General features: G+C 56.3%; 2 protein-coding genes across 2 annotated transcripts; both read left to right on the top strand.

The window, feature by feature from the left end:
• The first annotated feature begins 3,024 nt into the window (after positions 1 to 3,024).
• Positions 3,025 to 8,248, top strand: KRT17 (keratin 17). The gene is made up of 8 exons (XM_010386607.2): positions 3,025 to 3,614; positions 4,659 to 4,741; positions 5,174 to 5,330; positions 5,929 to 6,090; positions 6,591 to 6,716; positions 6,803 to 7,023; positions 7,123 to 7,145; positions 8,000 to 8,248. Exons 1-8 carry the CDS (start codon positions 3,183 to 3,185, stop codon positions 8,092 to 8,094), a joined length of 1,299 nt encoding a protein of 432 aa, XP_010384909.1. The 5' UTR covers positions 3,025 to 3,182; the 3' UTR covers positions 8,095 to 8,248.
• Positions 8,249 to 15,335: 7,087 nt separating this feature from the next.
• On the top strand, positions 15,336 to 18,477 carry KRT16 (keratin 16). The gene is made up of 8 exons (XM_010359540.2): positions 15,336 to 16,074; positions 16,511 to 16,593; positions 16,755 to 16,911; positions 17,026 to 17,187; positions 17,277 to 17,402; positions 17,704 to 17,924; positions 18,019 to 18,065; positions 18,226 to 18,477. Exons 1-8 carry the CDS (start codon positions 15,529 to 15,531, stop codon positions 18,324 to 18,326), a joined length of 1,443 nt encoding a protein of 480 aa, XP_010357842.2. The 5' UTR covers positions 15,336 to 15,528; the 3' UTR covers positions 18,327 to 18,477.
• Positions 18,478 to 22,388: the final 3,911 nt, after the last annotated feature.

Genomic DNA, 22,388 nt, shown 5'->3' with positions numbered 1-22,388 from the left:
TCATGTAGGCAATGGGGAGCCATGGAGGGATGTGGAGCAGAGGAGGGGAATGAACATCAAGATATTTTAGAACATTCACTCTGGCTGCAGAGGGAGAAATGAATCAGAGGAGTCAGGCTGGGACCAGAGAGATGCATCAGGGGGCTGGAGCAGGGAGTCTGGCCAGAGAAGTCCTGCGTGGGGGCAGGGGAAGGAAGGTGGTGCACGCAGAAGAGAGGTTATAGCTCAAAAGAGCAGGACTGCATGCCTGGATCTTGGGGTGAGCGTGGCTCACAGTCAGGACTCAATAAGTGTCAGGTGAACACATGAAGGAGTGGACATTGATGGCCCTGGGTTTCTGGTTCCGATGACTGTGTGAGTGGTGATACCATCAGCCACAGGGTGAGGAGCAAGGTGGGTGGTGGTCGGGTTTGTAGTGGGGAAGGGTGATCAGGCCTCCAGTTGAGAGTGTTCTGGAGTCTCCATGCTTAGTCACACGTTGCAGCTTTTTGCTTCCCGAAAATGGTGAAGTCCATCTATAGTCTAACCACAGTGTCTCCTGCTTTAATTGGGTTTATTGGTTGGGTCCTCTGGGATATGGAAAAGCCACTTGCTCTGCTTCTCCTTGTAAATTCCTGGTGAGTAGCCACAGAGTGCTGCCAAGCCTACACTGTGCTGTTTCTTTTTCTTCTTCCCGCTGCGCGGGGCCCCTGCCCTTTCATTCCTGGGCCTGTGCTGATTTCTGTGCATTCCCAGCTGTGATTTTTCACCAATTTGGGGGAACCTCCTCTGCCAGGGCCTGCTTCTCCCCAGCAGTGCTTGCAGGGGCCTGGGCTGGCTGGCATCCCCGGGCTGATGGGTGCTCCTCTCCCTGCAGGCTGGCCCCTCAGTACTCCTTGTCCCTGGCCTCACAGCCCACCCGGGAAGATAAGAAGCTGCTCTGTCCTGCTGTGTGGACCCCAAGGCAGGGGACAGGCTGAGGACCCTTCTGTGTGTGAGACTGGGGGGAACACAGAGTCGGGGGCAGGTGGGGGGAAGAGCTCCTGCCTGATGTTCCCTGCGCCCCCCTCCTCCATCGCCTGTAGCCACAGTGACCAGCCACCAGCTGTGCCATCGTGGAGGAAGTCCAGGTTGGAGAGGTGGCCTCCTTCTGTGAGCAGATCCAACTCTCCACCGCTGAGGCCCCTTTCTGCCTGTGACAGCCCCATCTCAAGGGCTACGGCACAGCCCTCAGCTCCAGCTCCAGCATGATGCTGCCATGCCCCGAGTGTCCGACTGGGCCCTGGTCCACGTCCTGTTGTCTTTCTGTATCTACTTCCTGTAGCCCCACATGAGGAGGCCTCCTGGGTTTGTCCAGTGCCTGCTATTAAAGCTTTGCCCCAAGTTCAATGCCTCGTGTGATCTGGTCTATTCATTGGTTTGGGGCAGTGTGGGCTGAGGGACTGGGGGAGGTGGAGAATTTATTGAGTGTTTGGGTATCAGCTTGTCACCTGCCAACCTGTGCTGCCCACTCCATCCAGGCCTGGGACTCCTGGGAAGATGAGAGGGGAGGAGGCGGAAGGATTAAGGGTGGAGGGATGGGACAGCCCCTTGTATTGGGAAAAGTTTCTACGAATCAGCCCCTGAGTCCCTGTCACCTGTGGCTGGTCCCTGGGAGGGCCACACAGACTTTCCAAGGACCACGCCTGTCGGGGAGCACTCCCTGCCTCAGCCCAGGGCGCGTTCGAGAGCAGAAGGAGAGGGGCTCGGTGGGGAGGGACTTCTGAAGGAGTGGTCCAGGGCATTGATGAGTGAGAGGGGTGGCAGCGACGCAGCCAGCCCAGGAAACCAGACCGACTCTGCCCAGCTTGGGGTGTGTGTGTGGGGCGGGGTGGCCGCTGTGCGTGTATGCGTGGGGGGCGTCCTGTTTGCTTTGGTGGCTTGGCAGCCACTGGGCTATTGAGGAATCTCTTTCAGCTGCTGGCGGGGCTGTCTGGGCCTGTCTGGGAAGTAGAAGCCATTGGCAGTCTGAAATATGACCACATTCCACCCAGTGGGCCTGGAGGGACTCTGGGACCCAGGGCTGGGCTTGGGGTGGTGGGCAGGGAAGGGTGGGGCTGTGGGGTGGGGCACATGGCACACCTGAGGGGCCACATTTTGGGGAGCCTGGAGGGGGGAGGGGGCTGGCTGGGGTCTCAGTAAAAGCCTCTTCTTGGGCAATGTACTTTAGGTTTCCTGTGGGCTGAGACCTGAGATAAATGCCCCTCACCTGATCCTGAGGTCTCTTGGGGTACAGAAGGGTGAGGGGAGTGGAAGGGGGCATCACCCTCTCAGTTGGTTTAGATCCTCTCTTAGCACAGCCCACCATTTCCCCATCCTATAGCTGAGCCCCTGTTTACCCACCCCAGCCTGGGGTGTAAACCTGGGGAAAGGTTTACATGAGGAGACTGGGTTAGCAAGGGCTTCTGGGGATGGGGCAGGGTCAGAAGCTGACTGGATGGAACTCGGGCCCCTAGAGTGCTTTTCTGAAGGGGCCAGTGTGGACACTGCACCCCTCTGGAGCCCCAATTTCTTTATCTGCGATGTGGGTTGGTCTCCGAGGCTTGATGGCATTTCTGTGCTGCGAGGTGGGCCTGGTGGGTTTGGGCTCCGTTTCCAAGGCAGGATAGGCTCTCAGTCCCCTCTGTCTCTTCAGCACCCAGCCCTGGGCCAGCACCGTGGATGGAGCAGTGTCGGGTGAAAGACAGCAACTTCAGGGGGGGTCACCTGACACTGCAACCCATTTCCCCACCAGACAGGGTTGAGGCAGGCCCGGCTGGGGTGGTGGCTGCCTGGGAGGGCCTGGGGACGGTGACGTCCTGCCTTCTGCTCTTCTCCGTATTAGGTCATGGGAAAGCATAGCTGGAGGGCCCGCCTGAATCACAGGTGACAGGCCTGAGACCAGAGGCACGCACACGCACGGCACCCAGCACGAGGATTTGGAGAAATGAGGCAAATTCCTGATGATGGGCGGGGAGGGGGCCCCCAGCCACCTGGAAGCTGGCAGGTGGCCAGTGGTGATGAAAGCCCAGGGGAATGGAAACAGAGGAGCAAGCCTGTTGTAATCGCTACGCCCACTTGGTGGCCTATAAAGGAAGCGGGCAAACCCTGGCAGCCCTACACACCTTGGGGCCCCTCTCCTCTCCAGCCCTTCTCCTGTGTGCCTGCCTCCTGCTGCTGCCACCATGACCACCACCATCCGCCAGTTCACCTCCTCCAGTTCCATCAAGGGCTCCTCCGGCCTGGGGGGTGGCTCATCCCGCACCTCCTGCCGGCTGTCTGGCGGCCTGGGTGCCGGCTCCTGCAGGCTGGGATCTGCTGGAGGCCTGGGCAGCGCCCTCGGAGGTAGCAGCTACTCCAGCTGCTACAGCTTTGGCTCTGGCGGTGGCTATGGCAGCAGCTTTGGGGGCGTTGATGGGCTGCTGGCCGGAGGTGAGAAGGCCACCATGCAGAACCTCAATGACCGCCTGGCCTCCTACCTGGACAAGGTGCGCGCCCTGGAGGAGGCCAACACTGAACTGGAGGTGAAGATCCGTGATTGGTACCAGAGGCAGGCCCCGGGGCCCGCCCGTGACTACAGCCAGTACCACAGGACAATCGAGGAGCTGCAGAACAAGGTAAAGCCTGCTGGTGGGAGGGGTCTCCGGGGGGCATGACTTCTTCCCCCCAACTCCTGCCCTGGCCAAAGGCCTGGAGTCCAGCCACAGGGTCTCAGGGAGCCAAGGGTGGTTTGGCTGTGGCTTCGCTTCTGGGAACCTGCCTTGGGGCCCCTGTGTGGCCCACATCCCCCTTTTCTGAGGCCAGCAGGCTGAGTCAGGAACAAACAGGCCTCGTGGAGCCCCTTGGAGCCTCAGTTTCTCCCTTGTGGAGCTCCTCCACCTGGAGAGGTTGTAGGGTGAGACAGGAGGATGCAGATGGAGCGCTGGGCCCCTGGGCCGCTGGATGCGTGGTGTCTTGCTCCTTTGGAGCGGGGGTCAGCAGGAGGGGGTTTTGGGTGATGTGGAGTGGGGGTGTCTGAGTGAGCTCCTGATAGCACCTGCTGCGGGGGGAGGTCCCTGTGGGGCAGGACCTCGGGGGGGGAAGGCCTCCGATGTGCCTTATTTGGGGATTTTTCTGGCTTCTTCTTTCCTCCTGCTGTCCCTTAAGACGCCTCAGCAAACCCCAGGGGGTGGGGCTGCTGGCTGGAGCCCAGGGTTAGGGATTAGGAGGGGTCCTGACTTCTGATTTGGAACCACTCTTTGGTGAGGGCTCCTTTAGCCTCCTTTTGGGGAAGCCTGTCAGGAGCACCCTCTAGCTGGCTGTGAGACGAGGGGATTGCCCACACCCCTCCCTTGTTCTAGAATTCTGGGACAGCTTCTGCCCTGGGGACATTTTCCCATTCTTTTCTGCTTGCCTCATACTCCCAGTCAGCTGTCTCTTCTTTAAGACTGAGCCTGGCATGGGGGTCTGGTGGGGGAGGCAGGTACTGAGTAGCGGGGGAAGAAGAGGCACCTTTCAGCCCTTCAGACTCCTGCTTGCCCCTCCTCTGCCAATAATACAGCACAGGGCAAGGGAGGGACTGGGAGGGAAGAGAGGCCCCCAGGCAGGAAGATCTGCTCAGAATGCTGATGTGGGCTCAGCCACCCCCATCCGATGACCTGACTCCTCTCCCATCTCCTCAGATCCTCACAGCCACCGTGGACAATGCCAACATCCTGCTGCAGATCGACAATGCCCGTCTGGCTGCTGATGACTTCCGCACCAAGTGAGTCCTGGCCAATGGGCTTGGGCAGCCTGGGCCAGCTGGGGGAGGATCTCGGGGTATCCTTCCTGACCCCAGGACTCCTCAGTTGCTTGTGGCAAGGCCCAGGAGCTCAAGGTGGGGCAGTCCTAGGAGCCCCACTCCTTAGTCCAGGATGCAGTGAAGGCAGCCAGTTCTGAAGGTTGTTGGGCTTAGGCAGGGAATAGAAGAGAGGGAGGGGAGGTGGGAGGTGCAGAGAAGTAAGGAAGCTGGTGAGCATGGTATCTGGCCCTGTGATGGTCCCTGGGCCCCAGGACTGGAATTCGTTTCCACTCGACCTTCTCATCAGCCCTTCCAACCCCTTAGAGTCCTGGCAAAATGAAGGCAGGTGAGCAGCCAGGACCAGGACCTGCAGGTCCAAGCAGCCTGGGCTGAAGTCTCTGATTCCCATGGCAGGTTTGAGACGGAGCAGGCCCTGCGCCTGAGCGTGGAGGCCGACATCAATGGCCTGCGCAGGGTGCTGGATGAGCTGACCCTGGCCAGAGCCGACCTGGAGATGCAGATTGAGAACCTCAAGGAGGAGCTGGCCTACCTGAAGAAGAACCATGAGGAGGTGAGGTGGCTGGGGCAGAAGGTCAAAGAGGCTGAGGAGTGGGTGGCAGAGCCCTAGGGCTGGGCCATAGCTGAGGCCGTGGGAGAGAGCAGAGCAGGCACATGGGATTAGTCACCTTAGAGGGCTTCCCTGTCTGCAGAGCCCTGATCCTTCGGGTCCAGCATGCAGGGTAGACTCCTCTTTGTACTACACTGCTTCTCTGTACCCAAGGAACCCCCAGGGGCCCGCAGAGGCTCCCTCTACCTGCCCTGGCCTCCCTCACGAGGGCAGGGGATAAGTAAGGAAGTCTCCTTCTTGTTCCATTTCAAACTCTCAAAGCTGAACAGAGAAGCTTGGAAATTAGAGTGGAAATTTTTGGGGCATACGTCTAATAATTAGATTTTATTTTGAAGAGCCCTTGGTCTAATGGGGGAGATAGAGTCTGATGGTGGAGGTAATACTGAGCAGATGAATAAAAATCATTTAGAGGGTCAGATAGAGCAGAGGGAGAACAAAGGAGGGGTCCTTGTGGGGAGTGGGGTCCCCTTGCGGGGAAGGCTTGGGAGTGAGAGGTCAGGATGGGTCCAGATGTGCACACCCACATCCCCTTTTTCCATAGGAGATGAACGCCCTGCGAGGCCAGGTGGGCGGTGAGATCAATGTGGAGATGGACGCTGCCCCAGGCGTGGACCTGAGCCGCATCCTGAACGAGATGCGTGACCAGTATGAGAAGATGGCAGAGAAGAACCGCAAGGATGCCGAGGATTGGTTCTTTAGCAAGGTGGGGGCTGCTGGAGGCCAGAGGTCTCTCTTAGGGGCTGGGGCTCAGGGGCCTTAGCACTGACAGGAAGTCACGGCCAGGTGTCTTGGAGGTGCCCCCTCCTCAGTCAGCTGCATGGATCACAGGATCACCCACTGCATCAACAGACCTGGAGCTGAGCTCAAGCTGGGATCTGGGGGTGGCGGGGAGATAGGGAGCCCCCACAGAATAAAGGCAAAGGGTAAAGACCCTGGGAGTCCCCACCTTTCCCTCAAGAAGTCAGGAACTAGCACCAAGAGCCAGGCTACATGTTCTGGCTGGTTCTCAAGTTTCCGGTTTGTGCTTCCCACACACAGGGATTAACCATAAAATGTTAACATTTCAAATGGCATGTTTCTGGGCTTTGGGACGTGGGAAGCTGGTGAGAAGGCACCACTCTCTCCACAGTTAGATTTGGGAGGAGGCCTGACTCGGGAGAGGGATCTAGGCTCACACCGCTCTGTCCTGTGTCCTGTCTGCAGACAGAGGAACTGAACCGCGAGGTGGCCACCAACAGCGAGCTGGTGCAGAGCGGCAAGAGCGAGATCTCGGAGCTCCGGCGCACCATGCAGGCCTTGGAGATCGAGCTGCAGTCCCAGCTCAGCATGGTAGGAACAGTCCTGTGCATGGGGGTGGGCCCAGAAGAGGGCACTGGCCACCCTCACTGACCCCTGGTCTTCCTGCCCTCCTGCAGAAAGCATCCCTGGAGGGCAGCCTGGCGGAGACAGAGAACCGCTACTGCGTGCAGCTGTCCCAGATCCAGGGACTCATTGGCAGCGTGGAGGAGCAGCTGGCCCAGCTTCGCTGCGAGATGGAGCAGCAGAACCAGGAGTACAAGATCCTGCTGGACGTGAAGACGCGGCTGGAGCAGGAGATCGCCACTTACCGCCGCCTGCTGGAGGGCGAGGATGCCCAGTGAGTGGGGGCACCTGGGGTCAGGGCTGGGAGCCTCTTGGCAGGGGTGGGGCTCTCAGACCCACTTCTAATTTCCTCTCTCTTTTTTTTTTCTTTCAGCCTGACTCAGTACAAGAAAGAACGTAAGCATCTTGGTGGCTGACACCCTGGGGACTGGGTGCATGGGACAGGCAGCCCACCTGCACATTGCTGGGGCAGGGTCCCCAGGAGCTCCAGGAGTTGATGGCTATCCCTCAGCAGGGGTGGGAGAAGTGATCCATTAGCACTGAGGATTGATACTCAGGAAAAGATCAAACGAGAGAGACACTGTCTGGTCTGATGGGGGTGGAGTAGGGAACTGGTCCTTACCTTGGAGATCCTAGTCTGATGGAGGAGACAGGTCCCAGCTCTGGAGATTGTCATCTGTTGGGAAGACAGGAACATGGTCTCATGATCTTTGCTCTTGACAGCTTTCGGATGAGCAAAAGCAGTCCTGTCTCTGGGGACTCTGGCCTGATGGGAGATAGGGACATGGTCCTTGTCCTCCAAATTCCAGTCTGAGGGAGAATATATGATCCTAGCCCCAGGGTTCCTAGTCTAATGGAGGAGACAGGGGCCTGAGTTTTGTCTTGGCGATCCCAGTCTAATGGGGGAGATAGGAACAAAGGACTATGTCCTGGAGACTGCAGAGAAATGGAGATGGATTTCATGGAGTCTACATGGCTCCTCCCTGGCAGGACACACTGGGTCAGAATCAAATAACCCATCTGGGGAGGCAAGACTCACACAGGGCCACCGGCAGAGGGATGGGATGGAAGGCAGGCGGTGGCAGGGACAGAAGGGATGTGTGTGTAGTGTGACATCGAGGTGCCAGTGGAGGCACTCACAGCACCTGGGGGAGGATGAGGGAGAGAGCCGGCTCCTGTCCATGAGGGCTATTGGGCAAGCGAGGGTCTCCTGGTCCCTACACACTTTCAAGCACCTGCTTCTCCTGCAGCGGTGACCACCCGTCAGGTGCGTACCATTGTGGAAGAGGTCCAGGACGGCAAGGTCATCTCCTCCCGCGAGCAGGTCCACCAGACCACCCGCTGAGGACTCAGCTCCCCCTGGCCAGCCCCCCAGGAGGCAGGGAGGCAGCCGCCCCATCTGCTCCACAGTCTCCGGCCTCTCCAGCCTCAGCCCCCTGCTTCAGTCCCTTCCCCATGCTTCTCTGCCTGATGACAATAAAGCTTGTTGACTCAGCTATGAAATGTGCTCTTGTTCTGGCCCCTGAAGTGGGCACTAGGGACAAAAGGGTGAAATGGGAAGGAGTGAGGGTGAGGGGAGATGGTGCTTAGATACCCACTGTTGTTGACTGGCAGGTCAGGGGTCAGCTTAGACCAGCATAAAGAGTAAGTCTGGGGAGAGTTTGGAGGGGGTGCTCGCATCTCCCAAGGGCTAGAGATTTTCAGGGGGTGGTCCAGGCTGCGCTAGACTGGGGGTGGAGTCGGTGTATCAGGTATGGTCCTAGGTGGCCTCTGCTTGCCCTGTGAGTAGCTCTGTGACCTCCGGAAGTTAGGCAGTCACTTCTCCTCACTGAGTCTTGCTTTCTCATCCATAAATGGATGGGAAGATCTCAGGTGTGGGAGCCTGAATCCTCAGAGATGACTCACTCAATCAGTTTGCTCCTCCTGGTCCTGTGGGCTGTGCCCTCCCCCTAGATGGGGCAGGAGGTGGGCAAGGGCTGGGATAAGCACAAAGGGAGGGTGGGTGGGGAAGGCAGCCTGGGTGGTTGGGTCCTAGACTCCTGTGTGAGTCTCAGGAAATCCCCAAGAGGGGCTCCCATTGCCTCTGCCCTGGGAATGTGAGCGGGAGGCTGGTGTTTTCAGGGAAGGCTGCAGACCCCCGGCAGGTGCGGGAGAAAGGATGGGGCCTCTCTCAGGAATGTTTCCTCACATGGTCAGCTGTTGCTCAGGATGGGGACGGGGCAGAGCGGGGGGCACTGCAGATGGGGTGGCTGTGCCCAGGGAGCAGTGCCACTCTCCCTGGTGGTCTAGACCCTCTTTGGTTCCCCACTAGGGACAGGGGTGGCATGAGGGAGGGTAGAAACTGCCTCCTAGGAAAAGGAGGAGGAACAGTTCTGCTCCAGCCACTCCTGGCACCCTCTGAGCACCAGTCCCAGCTCTTGCTGTTGGCAGCAAACGTGGCTGTGGGGAACAGTCCGTGGGAGGTGAGCCTGACACCTGGAAATCTTCCTTCTAGTAAATCCGGAAACTGCCAGGCAGGATGGCCTGCTTTCCTGGTTTTCTTCAAACAGGGGGTTAGTGGGAGGAGGGTGCCTCCACCTCATCACTGCTGGACCTGGGGTGTCATCAGACCAGGGCCCCCAAACACCCTCTCTCTCCCGGTGCCTGGAGGCTGGGGGTGGGGCCCAGGCCCGAGGAGAATGGGAGTGACCAGAGCCCTCTGAGCCTGGGTTGGTGGGGATTCGGGACTGGCAGAGGCCAGGGATGGGGGTGGGTACTGACCATTGGAGTATGGGCGACTTTGGGCTGGTCACAGGCCCTCCCTGGACTTCGGAGCTATGACATCCCGGGAGAGTGCTTCTCTCTGCAGGGGAGATGACTGCCTGGAGTCGGGGACTTGCGCCTGCAGCAGCATCTGCACGACTCAAAGCAAGGTCAGGTTCTGCTCCGTCAGAGGCTGACGTCTCCCTGCTGTCTGGCAGCAAATGTGGCGCCATGGAGGGAAGGAGGGAGGCACTGTTTGCACCAGGCCCCCACCACACATCCTGCCACAACCAGAAGAACCAGCCCTGGGCTGCAGATGGCTCATTCTGGAGGGTGACTTCATTTATCTGAATAGTCCCAGGAAACAGGGAGGATCTGGGGGAAGGCGCCTCATTGTGTGGATGGGGACACTGAGGCTCCAAGGAGCAGTGACTCAGCCCTTGTCCTGGAGCCTGGGGGGTCAATAATGGAGACAGGCATGGGAGGGGAAGTGGGCCCTGTTTCCATCCTGGGAAGAGGAGCTGAGTCCCACCTCCTGCCCCACCTCAGGCTCCAGGCAGGGCTCTCTCTCCCTCCTGTAGATCCTGGGGTCCACAATTACCGATGGCGCGAGTGAGGAGGGGTCAGAGTGTGGGGAGGACCAGAGACAGCCCCAGACTGTGCCCCTCTGCTGGGGAAGAAGCTCCTCTTCACAAAGTGGGGCTGTGACAGCCCCACCTTCAGAAGGGGGGCATCAAACATGCAGGAGGGGAGGGGATCCCGGGAGCTGGGCCTGGCACTCACAGATTCCCCCAGATCCCGGGAGCTGCCACAGGGGCAGAGCTTGGGCCTGGACATTTGTTCTCCCCCAGGGACCCTGCTCCCTCTGTTTCTCTGCAGCCCGTCAGCACCTCATCGTGACCTGACATTAGTGTATTGGGATTGTCTTTCCCACGTTCTTCCCCAGAAGACTATGTCTCCAGGGCTTCTCTGTCTTGATCTTTGAGTCTGAGTGCCCAGCACAGTGCCAGGCACCTAGTAGAGGCTAGGAGTCCAGAATGGTGGAGCCCCCCAGTGTGCCCAGAGAGCTGAGCCAGTAGAGGCAGTGGTTGCCAGGGGATGGTGGGGAGACTTGAGTGACTTTGTCCAAGGACCCCAAGTGGGCCCAGGCTGCTGGAAACATGTGCCTGGGCTGGATCGGCGACCCAGCTATGGGACTCATGGAGAGACTCACAGTTTGTCCACACATGCCCTGCCCACTGCACAGAATGTTTCACCTCCTGTCATCAAGGCAGAAGCTGCGGATCTGTGGTTGCCCTTGGAGCTGCCACACCTGGTCTCGTGTGATGGACACACACATACGATTCTCAGGTCAGGCTCATGCCAGGGTCCGCCTGCCTGCAGATCCCCCTTGCAGGGGCTGACCTGGCAGCACGTCTTGTAGGGAGACAGATGTAGTGGGGGGGACACTCATCCATGGCATGCCATCGCTCTGCGCCTGGTTTGCACTGAGTCCAGGGGAAGGAGGAGACACCAGTCCTGACCCTGAGAGACAGTGCCTGCCCCAAGGGGACCTGAGGGACTGACAATAGTCCCTCAGCCCATATGCAGTGTGGTTCTGTGGTGGCAACCCAGGTTTTGGGGAGATGAGGGGAACAGAGGGAGCAGAGCCAGGTGGGTTTACCCCATGCACAGAGCCAAGGGGTAACTGAGCTTGACAGAAGCCCATCCTCACCCTGAGCTGTAGTGACCGTTTGAAGAAACATCCCTGAGAGAGGCCCACTCTTTCCCCCACACCCTCCTGAGGTCCGCAGCCTTCCCTGGAGGCACCAGCTTCCTGCTCACATTCCTTGGGTGGGGGCAATGGGAGCCCCTCTTGGGGGTTTCCTGAGACTCACACAGGAGTCCAGGTCCCTTGTTTGTGCAGAACAGGCACCCCAAGTGGGCCCAGGATGCTGGGGACATGTGCCTGGGCTGGATTGGGGACCCAGCTATGGGACTCATGGAGGGACTCACAGTTCATCCACACCCACCCTGCTCACTGCACAGAATGTTTCACTCCGTCATCAAGGCAGAAGCTGTGGATCTGTGGTTGGATTGTGAAGGGCTGTGACAGCCCCACCTTCAGAAGGGGGGCATCAAACATGCAGGAGGGGAGAGGATCCCCGGAGCTGGGCCTGGCACTCACAGATTCCCCCAGATCCCGGGAGCCGTCACAGGGGTAGAGCTTGGGCCTGGACATTTGTTCTCCCCCAGGGACCCTGCTCCCTCTGTTTCTCTGCAGCGCCCCAGCACCTCATCATGACCTGACATTAGTGTATTGGGATTGTCTTTACTGCCTTCTCCCCCAGAAGACTATGTCTCCAGGGCTTCTCTGTCTTGATCTTTGAGTCTGAATGCCCAGCACAGTGCCAGGCACCTAGTAGGTGCTTTATAAACACCTGCTGATAAACATAACGCTAGCCACCAGCCTTTGCCAGGTGCTTTATTTATTTGACCTCTAATCTCCTAATATGCCATTTCCCAGAGAAGGAAACTGAGACTCAGAGGGGCTGAATGTCCTGCCCAAGGTTTCGCCCTTGCTTGCCCCGATTCCAGGCTGCTCTGTCCTGGCTCGGTGGGGGCTCTACTTTTCCTTCCTCCTGCCCTGAAGCCTGTGGCTCTGGCTTGTCCAGCCGGGGCTGGGGGCCCTGCAGCAGCCACCTCTCTCCCCTCAGCTTCTCTGCCCTCCTCCTCAACCCCCTAAGCTGCCTCTTGCCTGCCCAGGCTGAGCTGGCTGGGGAGCTTGCAAAACAGCCCCACCAGCAGGCTTGTCCTGAGCGGTGCTGATGCAGGAGTCGGAGAAGGGCTGTGAATCTTCATGGGGACTCTGAGGATCTGTCTGGTTGGAGAATCACTGCAAGTCAAGGCATGGTATTGGCCAATGATGTTTCCCGGCCGCCTCAGGTATGCCATGATCTCATGCCTCATGCTTGACATGGGCAGGACGAAGGAGGGAAGAAGGAGGCAGGGCACGGGGAGGAATCCTCTGCCTAGAGGATGCCCACTGGGCTTCTCTGTGCTCACCAGGCTTAGTGGTCCTGGTTTTTGGCCACCTTGGGGCAGGTGTGCATCACTGGTGCAGAGGAAACACCTCTTCCTCCTCTGTCAGCTCAGATCCTCTGAGGCCCTGCTGGTGCCTCCCTCTGCTAGGAACCTTCCAGAGGTCAACGCCAGGAGGGCAGCCCCCTCCTCTACTGCTGAGGCTCAGGGGGGCAATGCCTACCCCAGTTGCCTCCTGTGGTGTGGGCATGGCAGGCAAGCCCAGCACCCCAGGGCTCCTAGCCAGGTTCTATATTTTCCATTGTTAGTTTTCCCTCCAGGGTCAAATGATAAGTTCTTTGAAGGTCAGAGACTATGTCACCATCTCCCTCTTCACCCCCAGCCACTGAGAGCTGTGCACAGGGCAGGTGCGTGATTTATGGAGTTGGCTGAGCAGTTTGGCGCATTGGTCAGCAACTTGCTGCAGCTTCTCAGCCCAGGCAGATCCCCAGGTCTGCAGTGTTGGGCTTGTGTGTAATCCCACCCTGACACCTCCTGGAATGGGGAACTTGGCGGGGGGCAGTGTGCCAATGAGAAAGGGGTGTGTGTGCACGCACACACGATGGGGGCAGGGAGTGGAGTTCGCAGAGACTCCACTGCGAGAGTCGGTGTGAATCCTGGCTTGGGAGGTGGAGCTGGCTTGAGTCTCTGCTCTCTCGCTTTTGGGCTGCTTTACCTGGATAAGGATTTCACCCTCTCCGGTTGGCCTAATGATAGCCTTTGGTGACCTTGAAGACCATTTTTAGTTCTGAGGGTGATGGGTCTGTGGTTGGACTGGAACTCCACGCCCACCCTGATACCTGAACACTGAGGTTTTTGTCCAAGATTCTGGGGTCCCCTTTGCCCCTCTTTGGGGTGGGGGTGGGGAGTGACGGGTTCCCTCTCCCAGGTTTGGCTCTGAAGGCATGTGCATCCATTCTGCTCTTCTCTCTGGGGTGAGTGGCCAGGGGAGATGTAGCAGTGACAAAACCCTGGTTCTGCTGAGACAAGGAATTGCCTGCCCCACTGGAGTTCAGGCACAGGCAGGCCGTCTCTGGGCTCCTCACCTCAGCAGAGGCACTACAGAGCAAGGCCAGTGGCCAGCACTAAGGGACACCCCACAGCACCCTGAGGAGGCCCCGTCTTGGTGCTCCCTCCTCCTTCCAGGACTTGGTGCTGGACCAGGCTCTCAGGCCAAGGCCACGCCCACTGTGGGCAGACCTTGTGCCAGTGACCATGGGGAGGTGGGTGACAGTCGGGTATACTGGCCCCATCTGCAGGCATGGTGGGAGCCTGGAGAGGGCCAGAGCTCTGGGTTCTGGTTGCAGCTCTGCAGCTTAAAGCAGAGTAACTTTGAGTGAATCTCCGCCTGTCTCTGGTTTCCCCTCTGTTCCCTCTGATCAAGAAAATGATGTAAATTTGAGATGCACAGAGAGAGGGCTCAGGATGATGGAACTGGCTTAGGCAAGGAGGACAGGCAGGCAGGTTCACATCTCAGTTTCCAGTGACTGGTGTCTTGGAAAGCCCACTTACCCTCCCTGAATCCCAGCTCCTTCACCTGAGAACTGGTGTCAGGAATAACGCACCTCTCATCCTCGCTCACAGAACCGTACAGCACACACCAGGCTCTCCATGCATGCCTGAGTGTGCCCATGATGAGTGTGCTCCCCCAGCTCAGCTGGATGAATGGAGCTGCCAGGCCCAGTCTGGGATCTGTGGACATGGGAAAGAGAACTGCTGGGAATGGATCCCCAGCCAGTCCTGTTTCTACAGGGTCGGGGACTCTGAGGCCCATGGCGGAGTTAGGGGTCACACCTGGCTATAGTGGCAGGACGGGCTCCCTCCCATCAGCCTGCAGGTGGGGTGCCTGTGATTAGGAGAGGGTGGTAGAGGAGTGGAGGAGCTAGGTATGGGGCTGTGGTGTTCTTCAGCTGGGAGTGTGGGGGGAGGGTGCAGGGTCCCGAGTAGGGGTGCGGGAGGGTGCCAGTGTGTAGAGGTGAGTGTGAGGAGCAGGTGGCTGAAGGGGCAGGATGGGGAGGCTGAGGGGCAGGGCTGGCCCTCAGGGAAGGGCCGGTGGGGTCCTTCGTGCATGTTTCTTTGTGGCTAGTGGTGTGTCATCCCCTTTTACAGATGAGAAAACTGAGGACCAAGGGGTTATAGGACTGGCCTGTGCTATGCAGCTGGTAAGGGCAGAGCAGGGACTTGGTGCTGCCTGTCTGGCTCCAGGGCCGGTGCTGTTTGTATGGTACACACACTTCTGGAGATCCCAGGGGCTCAAAGCAGCCTGAAGAGCTGGAATTACATCCAACAAGGGAAAGAGAGTCATAGGAGTTTTAGAACCAGAAGGGACTCTGCAGTCACCCAGTCTAGCCTTGTCACCACTGAGGGGAAACAGGCCCAGAGATGGGAGGTGGGGAGCCTCAGGCCACACAGCAAGCAGAGTGAAGACATGAACTCTGCCCCTGCCCAGAGTGGGACATGTAGGATCCCCGCAAGTGCTCCCCAAGACAGCCTGGGATGGCATCACTGAGGTCTCTTTCAGCCAAGGCTGTCACTGTGGGGCAGGGAGTTCTTCTGAAGGGCTGACTCACTGCCTGGGGACGCAGTTGCCACAAAGCCACCTGTGCCAAGGCCCCACTGGGCCTGAGGGCTCCAGGAACGGGAGCCTGATTCCCGGCTGCCTAGCCTGAGTCACCACCGACTTGCATTTGTGTGTTTTTCTCTCAGCCCCACACCCCCAAAGCTGGGTGGGAACTCCGAGGCGGCACACGGCAGAGTTGATCCTGGGCTGAATAATCCAGAGTGAGGTGTAGGACCAGACCGGGAGTGATGAAATCCGGAGGGGAACCTGGAGTCAGCAGTTAGGAGAGCCCCGCCTTCCCCAGGTGCATATAAAGGTCTCTGGGATTGGAGGCAGCCACAGCACGCTCTCAGCCTTCCTGAGCACCTTCCTTTCTTTCAGCCAACTGCTCGCTCGCTCACCTCCCTCCTCGGCATCATGACCACCTGCAGCCGCCAGTTCACCTCCTCCAGCTCCATGAAGGGCTCCTGCGGCATCGGGGGCGGCATCGGGGGCGGCTCCAGCCGCATCTCCTCCGTCCTGGCCGGAGGGTCCTGCCGCGCCCCCAGCACCTATGGCGGGGGCCTGTCTGTCTCCTCCTCTCGCTTCTCCTCTGGGGGAGCCTGTGGGCTGGGGGGCGGCTATGGCGGTGGCTTCAGCAGCAGCAGCAGCTTTGGTAGTGGCTTTGGGGGAGGATATGGTGGTGGCCTTGGTGCTGGCTTCGGTGGTGGCTTGGGTGCTGGCTTTGGTGGTGGCTTGGGTGGTGGCTTTGCTGGTGGTGATGGGCTTCTGGTGGGCAGTGAGAAGGTGACCATGCAGAACCTCAACGACCGCCTGGCCTCCTACCTGGACAAGGTGCGTGCTCTGGAGGAGGCCAACGCCGACCTGGAGGTGAAGATCCGCGACTGGTACCAGAGGCAGCGGCCCACTGAGATCAAAGACTACAGTCCCTACTTCAAGACCATCGAGGACCTGAGGAACAAGGTGGGTGACTTTGGTGTATGGAGCAGAGAGAGAGGCTGGCACTACAGTCGCCCTTGGGATACCTCTTTTTAGCAATTACAGTTTACAAACAGGGAGACTGGGCACCTTTGGAGAGTGGCCAGGATCACCCAGGGAAGTGGTGGCAGAGGGTCCCTTTTCAGCATCTCTGTGCCCGGGCTGGGGCTGGAACCCTGAATCTCTTATTTCCTGCAAGGGTTCAGCTGCAAGTTCAGCTTCCCTGCTTTGGGCCCAGGAAGGGGGTGATTGGGATGGAGTGCATCCCTACATACCCTGAGCTGGTGGAGAAGGCATTCCAGTCCTGCCAGCCAGGAGACTTACAGATTTGGGGAGGTTCCTTTTGCCCCTTTCTGCCTTTCATGCTCAAGTAGTAAGGTCCTTGGCTGACCAGGGCTCCTGTCCTCCATCCCCACTCCAGATCATTGCAGCCACCATTGAGAATGCGCAGCCCATTTTGCAGATTGACAATGCCAGGCTGGCAGCCGATGACTTCAGGACAAAGTGAGCAGCCAGCATGGTGGGCTGCGGGCAGAGGGCAAGGGACAAAGAGTGGGGCTCTGTCACTGTGGGGCAGGGAGTTCTGTCCACCCAGCAGGGCCAGCAGACCCCGAGCCTCAGAATCCTCAGGGCTGCAGCTGAGGACCTGACCTCTGTTCTGCCAGGTACGAGCATGAACTGGCCCTGCGGCAGACCGTGGAGGCCGATGTCAATGGCCTGCGCCGGGTGTTGGACGAGCTGACCCTGGCCAGGACTGACCTGGAGATGCAGATCGAAGGCCTGAAGGAGGAGCTGGCCTACCTGAAGAAGAACCATGAGGAGGTGCGTTTGCTGCTGGCTTCCGGGGTGGGAGGCTGGTTTGGTGGGGTTGCCAGATGCACCCAGGGCCAGGAGAGGAGTCTGCTGAGCTGACTGCCTCCTGCCATCCCTTCCCAGGAGATGCTTGCTCTGCGAGGTCAGACCGGTGGAGATGTGAACGTGGAGATGGATGCCGCACCTGGCGTGGACCTGAGCCGCATCCTGAATGAGATGCGCGACCAGTACGAGCAGATGGCAGAGAAAAACCGCAGAGATGCTGAGGCCTGGTTCCTAAGCAAGGTGGGGCTCGGGCCCTCAGTGAGCCTGCAGCACTTCCCAGCCGGGGGCTTTGGGAGAGCCTCACCTTTCGTTCTGCTTTCCTGTCTCAGACCGAGGAGCTAAACAAAGAAGTGGCCTCCAACAGCGAACTGGTACAGAGCAGCCGCAGTGAGGTGACGGAGCTCCGGAGGGTGTTCCAGGGCCTGGAGATTGAGCTGCAGTCCCAGCTCAGCATGGTATGAAGGACCCGGTACAGCAGCAGCCCCCAAGCCACCAGTAATGGCCACCATCCCCTCAACAAACCACAATCGAGTTCCACCTTTCTTTTCTCAGGATGGGACCAGAGGACTCATGGGACCCGTTATATAGACAGAGAAACTAAGCCCTAGAGTAGTGGGCTAGCTTTTCTCCATATTGTCTGGCCCGTCAGTACCCCAACTGGGATCAAAATCCAGGCACCTCTCAAAAAGCATGCCCAAAGACCTGGAGGGACAGGAGTGAACGCCTCCATTGACTCTTTCTCTCTCTCGGTTGCAGAAAGCATCCCTGGAGAACAGCCTGGAGGAGACCAAAGGCCGCTACTGCATGCAGCTGTCCCAGATCCAGGGACTGATCGGCAGCGTGGAGGAGCAGCTGGCCCAGCTACGTTGTGAGATGGAGCAGCAGAGCCAGGAGTACCAGATCCTGCTGGACGTGAAGACGCGGCTGGAGCAGGAGATCGCCACCTACCGCCGCCTGCTGGAGGGCGAGGACGCCCAGTGAGTCCCAGGTCCCCCAGTTCTGCCTCCCAGACCCTTTAGCCCCCCTGTTGCTCTCAGCACAACTGACTGCCCTGCCTTTTCTCTCCCACAGCCTTTCCTCCCAGCACGCATCTGGCCAATCCTATTCTTCCCGCGAGGGTAAGGCTTCTGAGGCTCCCCCGCGCTGCAGCCCCTCTGCCTGTTTCCATGGAGTGGGGGCCAGGCCCTTCTCCTCAGAGCTCCCAGCCCTCCCTTCTCCCTGCCCTGGAGTCTGCTTAGCTCTCAGACTCCTTCTCACCTCCTCTTCTCTCTCCCACAGTCTTCACCTCCTCCTCGTCTTCTTCGAGCCGTCAGACCCGGCCCATCCTCAAGGAGCAGGGCTCATCCAGCTTCAGCCAGAGCCAGAGCTCCTCGAACTGAGCTGCCTCTACCACAGCCTCCTGCCCACCAGCTGGCCTCACCTCCTGAAGGCCCGGGTCAGGACCCTGCTCTCATGGCGCCGTTCCCAGCTGTCTCCCCTGCTCCTCCGCTGGTGGTGGGCTAATAAAGCTGACTTTCTGGTTGATGCAAACCTGTGTGATCTCTGTTCTTGAACTGATGGGAGGGGAGTTGCAGGTGCTTTCAAGAAACCTTCTGGAGCCTCACAGCCTGAGAGATGTGGGAAATGGGACAAAACTCAGAAGATCTTGAAGGGTCTTCCTGGAAGACCTCCATGCTCTGTGGAATTGGGAGGTGGGACACAGGACGGGGGAGTGTGGGAGTGTCCACACGTGTTGACTGACACCATGGAGGCATTCTACAGAGGTTATTTTATGATATTGTCCTTGCAACCCTGTGAGGTGGGTGTGGTCAGGCCCATTTTGGAACTGACAACCCTCAGAATTCAGAGAGTTTCAGCAACTTGCATAAAATCATGCAGATCACGGCTGGAGCTCAAGCTCAGTCCTGTCTGTCTGCAAAGTCCATGCCTTTCTTTTAACACTACTCTATCTTTTTAGGTATTTCAACCCAAAGACTCCCATGCTTGAATCTTAACTCTACCCATGGGCTCCCCCACACCTGCACACAGTTTTTACATTGGAGGGTGGAAGGGAGTGCTTTCTGCCTTGAGAATGGTGTCCTTGTCAGACCTGAAATCCTCCTTCTCCCAACCTGCTTCTCCTCACACCCCATCAACTCCTCCTTCCTCATTCCCTTCAGCTGGTGAATTGCGTGCTGATGAGCACCCTAGGAAACACCTGCTGCCCCATGGCCGTTGCCATGTTCAGATCTTCTTCCTCTCTCCCTAGACCTGGGCACAGCCTATCTGGGTCCCTTTGAGAGTCAATCTCATCCACATTCAATTTCTGCTGAATGATTTCCACCAGAATATGGTCAAGATCAAGAACAAGGGTGAGATCAGGACTCCTCTGCTTAACAGCCCATAATGGATCCCATTTCCCTCCAGCACTGAGCCTTCTAAACCCAGCTTGGTGTCCTCCTACCCCTCCCAGCTCTAAACCCCTGAGTCACCCTACCTGACTGAGACATGGCCCATACCTCTCAGTTGCCGTTCCTTCTTCCTGGATGTCTTCCATATTTTAAATACTTAAATTAAAAAAAGTTATGTATGCACAACATCATAAGACTTTTTTTTTTTTTTTGAGATGGAGTCTCTTTCTGTCGTCCAGGTGGAAGTGCAGTGGCACCATCTCGGCTCATTGCAAGCTCTACCTCCCGGGTTCACACCATTCTCCTTCCTCAGCCTCCCGAGTAGCTAGGACTACAGGCGCCCGCCACCATGCCCGGCTAATTTGTTTTTTTTTTTTTTTTTGTATTTTTAGTAGAAACGGAATTTCACCATGTTAGCCAGGATGGTTTCAATCTCCTGACTTTGTGATCTGCCTGTCTCGGCCTCCCAAAGTGCTGGGATTACAGACGTGAGCCACCGCGCCCAGCCAAGTCTTTTAAAAAAATTATATTTTAAGTTCTAGGGTACATGTGCACAACGTGCAGTTTTGTTACATAGGTACACATGTGCCATGTTGGTTTGCTGCACCCATCAACTCGTCATTTACATTAGGTATTTCTTCTAATGCTATCCCTCCCCCAGTCCCCCCCCCCGCAACAGGCCCCAGTGTGTGATGTTCCCCACTCTGTGCCCATGTGTTCTCATTGTTCAATTCCCACCTATGAGTGAGAACATGTGGTGTGTGGTTTTCTGTCCTTATGACAGTTTGCTTAGAATGATGGTTTCCAGCTTCATCCATGTCCCCGCAAAGGACATGAACTTATCCTTTTTTATGGCTGCATAGTATTCCATGGTGTATATGTGCCACATTTTCTTAATCCAGTCTATCATGAATGGATATTTGGGTTGGTTTCAAGTCTTTGGTATTGTAAGACTTTTTTTTTTTTTTTTTTTTTTTTTTTAATGAAAAAGCCATCCCCAGGCTGGATACTACAGCTCTGTTCCTGCCTCCCCCTTTCAGCTTCAGCTGTTTCTTTTGGGATTTGTCTCCTTACTTCTAAATAACAACAGGCTTTACCCTGTTATTATTTGATTTTTCTGCTTTAGTTTTTATTCGCTTGACTTCTGGCTGTGAAGGATGAGGATGTAGATGTGTTAGACAGCATTGCCCTCCCCACTTCTTTTTTTAAATCCCTTCTTCCCACCTTCTCAATATATTCATATTTTTGTTAGATAAATGTTTACATTATTATGACTATTTAAATGTTATTCATAGTCATACCATATATTATACTATATTACATTTTATGTTATATTAAATTTCCTTGGAATAAATATCTCTTTTTCAATTTGCCTAAGCTTTCTTTTTTTTTTTTTTTTTTTGAGATGGAGTCTCGCCCTGTCGCCCAGGCTGGAGTGCAGTGTTGCGATCTCAGCTCACTGCCAGCTCCGCCTCCTGGGTTCATGCCATTCTCCTGCCTCAGCCTCCTGAGTAGCTGGGACTACAGGCACCCGCCACCACACCTGGCTAATTTTTTGTATTTTTAGTAGAGACAGGGTTTCACTGTGGTCTCGATCTCCTGACCTTGTGATCCTGCCCACCTCGGCCTCCCAAAGTGCTCGGATTACAGGCGTGAGCCACCATGCCCGGTAATTTGCCTAAGCTTTCTATGTATTGATCATTAATTTGTTTCCTGATTCACCACTGGAAGTATACATCTCCCCAATATTTTAGAACCCTGGGTGTTCCATCAATTTCATCTTCATGAAGATGTGTCTCCTAGAGCCTTCTGTCCTGCTCTTGTCTGTTTTGGGTGCTGTCTGGGTCTCCTGCCCAGCTGTGATCCTGGAATCTCTCTTCACTATCATCCTGAAATTCCTTCTTTTTCCTGTGTTGCATTCATTGTTTTGTGGATCCAATGTCTTCTTCCTTCCTGTTTTTATTTTTCTCTTTGTTTTAGTGAAGCACATCCTCAAGTAGTTTCCTGGGAAGGGAGTTATCAGGGTTAAATTTTTTGAGACCATTTGTGTCAAAAAGATCTTTAGTTTACCCTCACTCTTGATTGATAGTTTGGCTGGGTATGGAATTCTAGCTTGGAAATCATTTGTCCTCAGCATTTGAAGGTACAGTTTCACTGTTTCTTGGCTTCTGGTGTTGCTTTTGAGAAGTTATGCCATATTGATTCTAGATCATTTCTTATTATCCTATTCCCACTCTCCTCCCTAGAAGCTTTTCAGTTCTTCTCTTTCTCTCCAGCAGGCTGAAATACCATGTGTTCAACTGATGCAGCTGTGACTTCATCCACTGGCTGGACACTAGCAGAAACTTCCAATGTGGGAGCTCATCTTGTTCAATTCTGGCCAATTTTCGTGTTTCATGATTTCTTCCCTCCATTTTCTCTCTTTCTGGAATGGCTCTTTTTCCTATGTATCCTGTTTTATTTTCCATCTCGTCTTTTTTGTTGTTGTTGTTGTTGTTGTTGCCGTTTTCTGAGAAATTTCTTTAACTTTGACCTCTAACTCCATTATTCAGAGTTTTAAAAAGTCTGCTGTATTTGGCTGGGCACAGCAACTCATGCCTGTAATCCCAGCACTTTGGGAGGCCAAGGTGGGTGGATTGCTTGAGTCCAGGAGTTCGAGACCAGCCTGGGCAACATGGTGAAACACTTTCTCTACAAAATATATAAAAATTAGCTGGATGTGGTGGCCTGTCCCTGTAGTTCCAGCTGGTAGGGAGGCTGAGGTGGGAGGATCACTTGAGCCTGGGAAGTCGAGGCTGCAGTGAGCTGAGATCACACCATTGCATTCTAGCCTGGGCAACAGAGTGAGATCCTGTCTTAAAAACAACAGCAATCTTTTATATTTTTTATATCTTATAGCTCTCCACATTTTTTCAACAGTATCTTGTTCTTGTTTCAAGATGCAATCGTTTCTCTGATCTCTTTGAGCCTATTAGTCCTGGCTCCAGCAATGCTTCTATTTCTGTCATCAGCTCAGTTTCCTCAGTTCCTTTCTTCTTGTTTCTCTTGCCT

Source organism: Rhinopithecus roxellana, chromosome 19 (assembly GCF_007565055.1).
Source record: "Rhinopithecus roxellana isolate Shanxi Qingling chromosome 19, ASM756505v1, whole genome shotgun sequence".
Lineage (NCBI taxonomy): Eukaryota > Metazoa > Chordata > Mammalia > Primates > Cercopithecidae > Rhinopithecus > Rhinopithecus roxellana.
The sequence above is the reverse complement of the archived record's forward strand: the minus strand, read 5'-3'. Positions and strand labels throughout refer to the sequence as shown.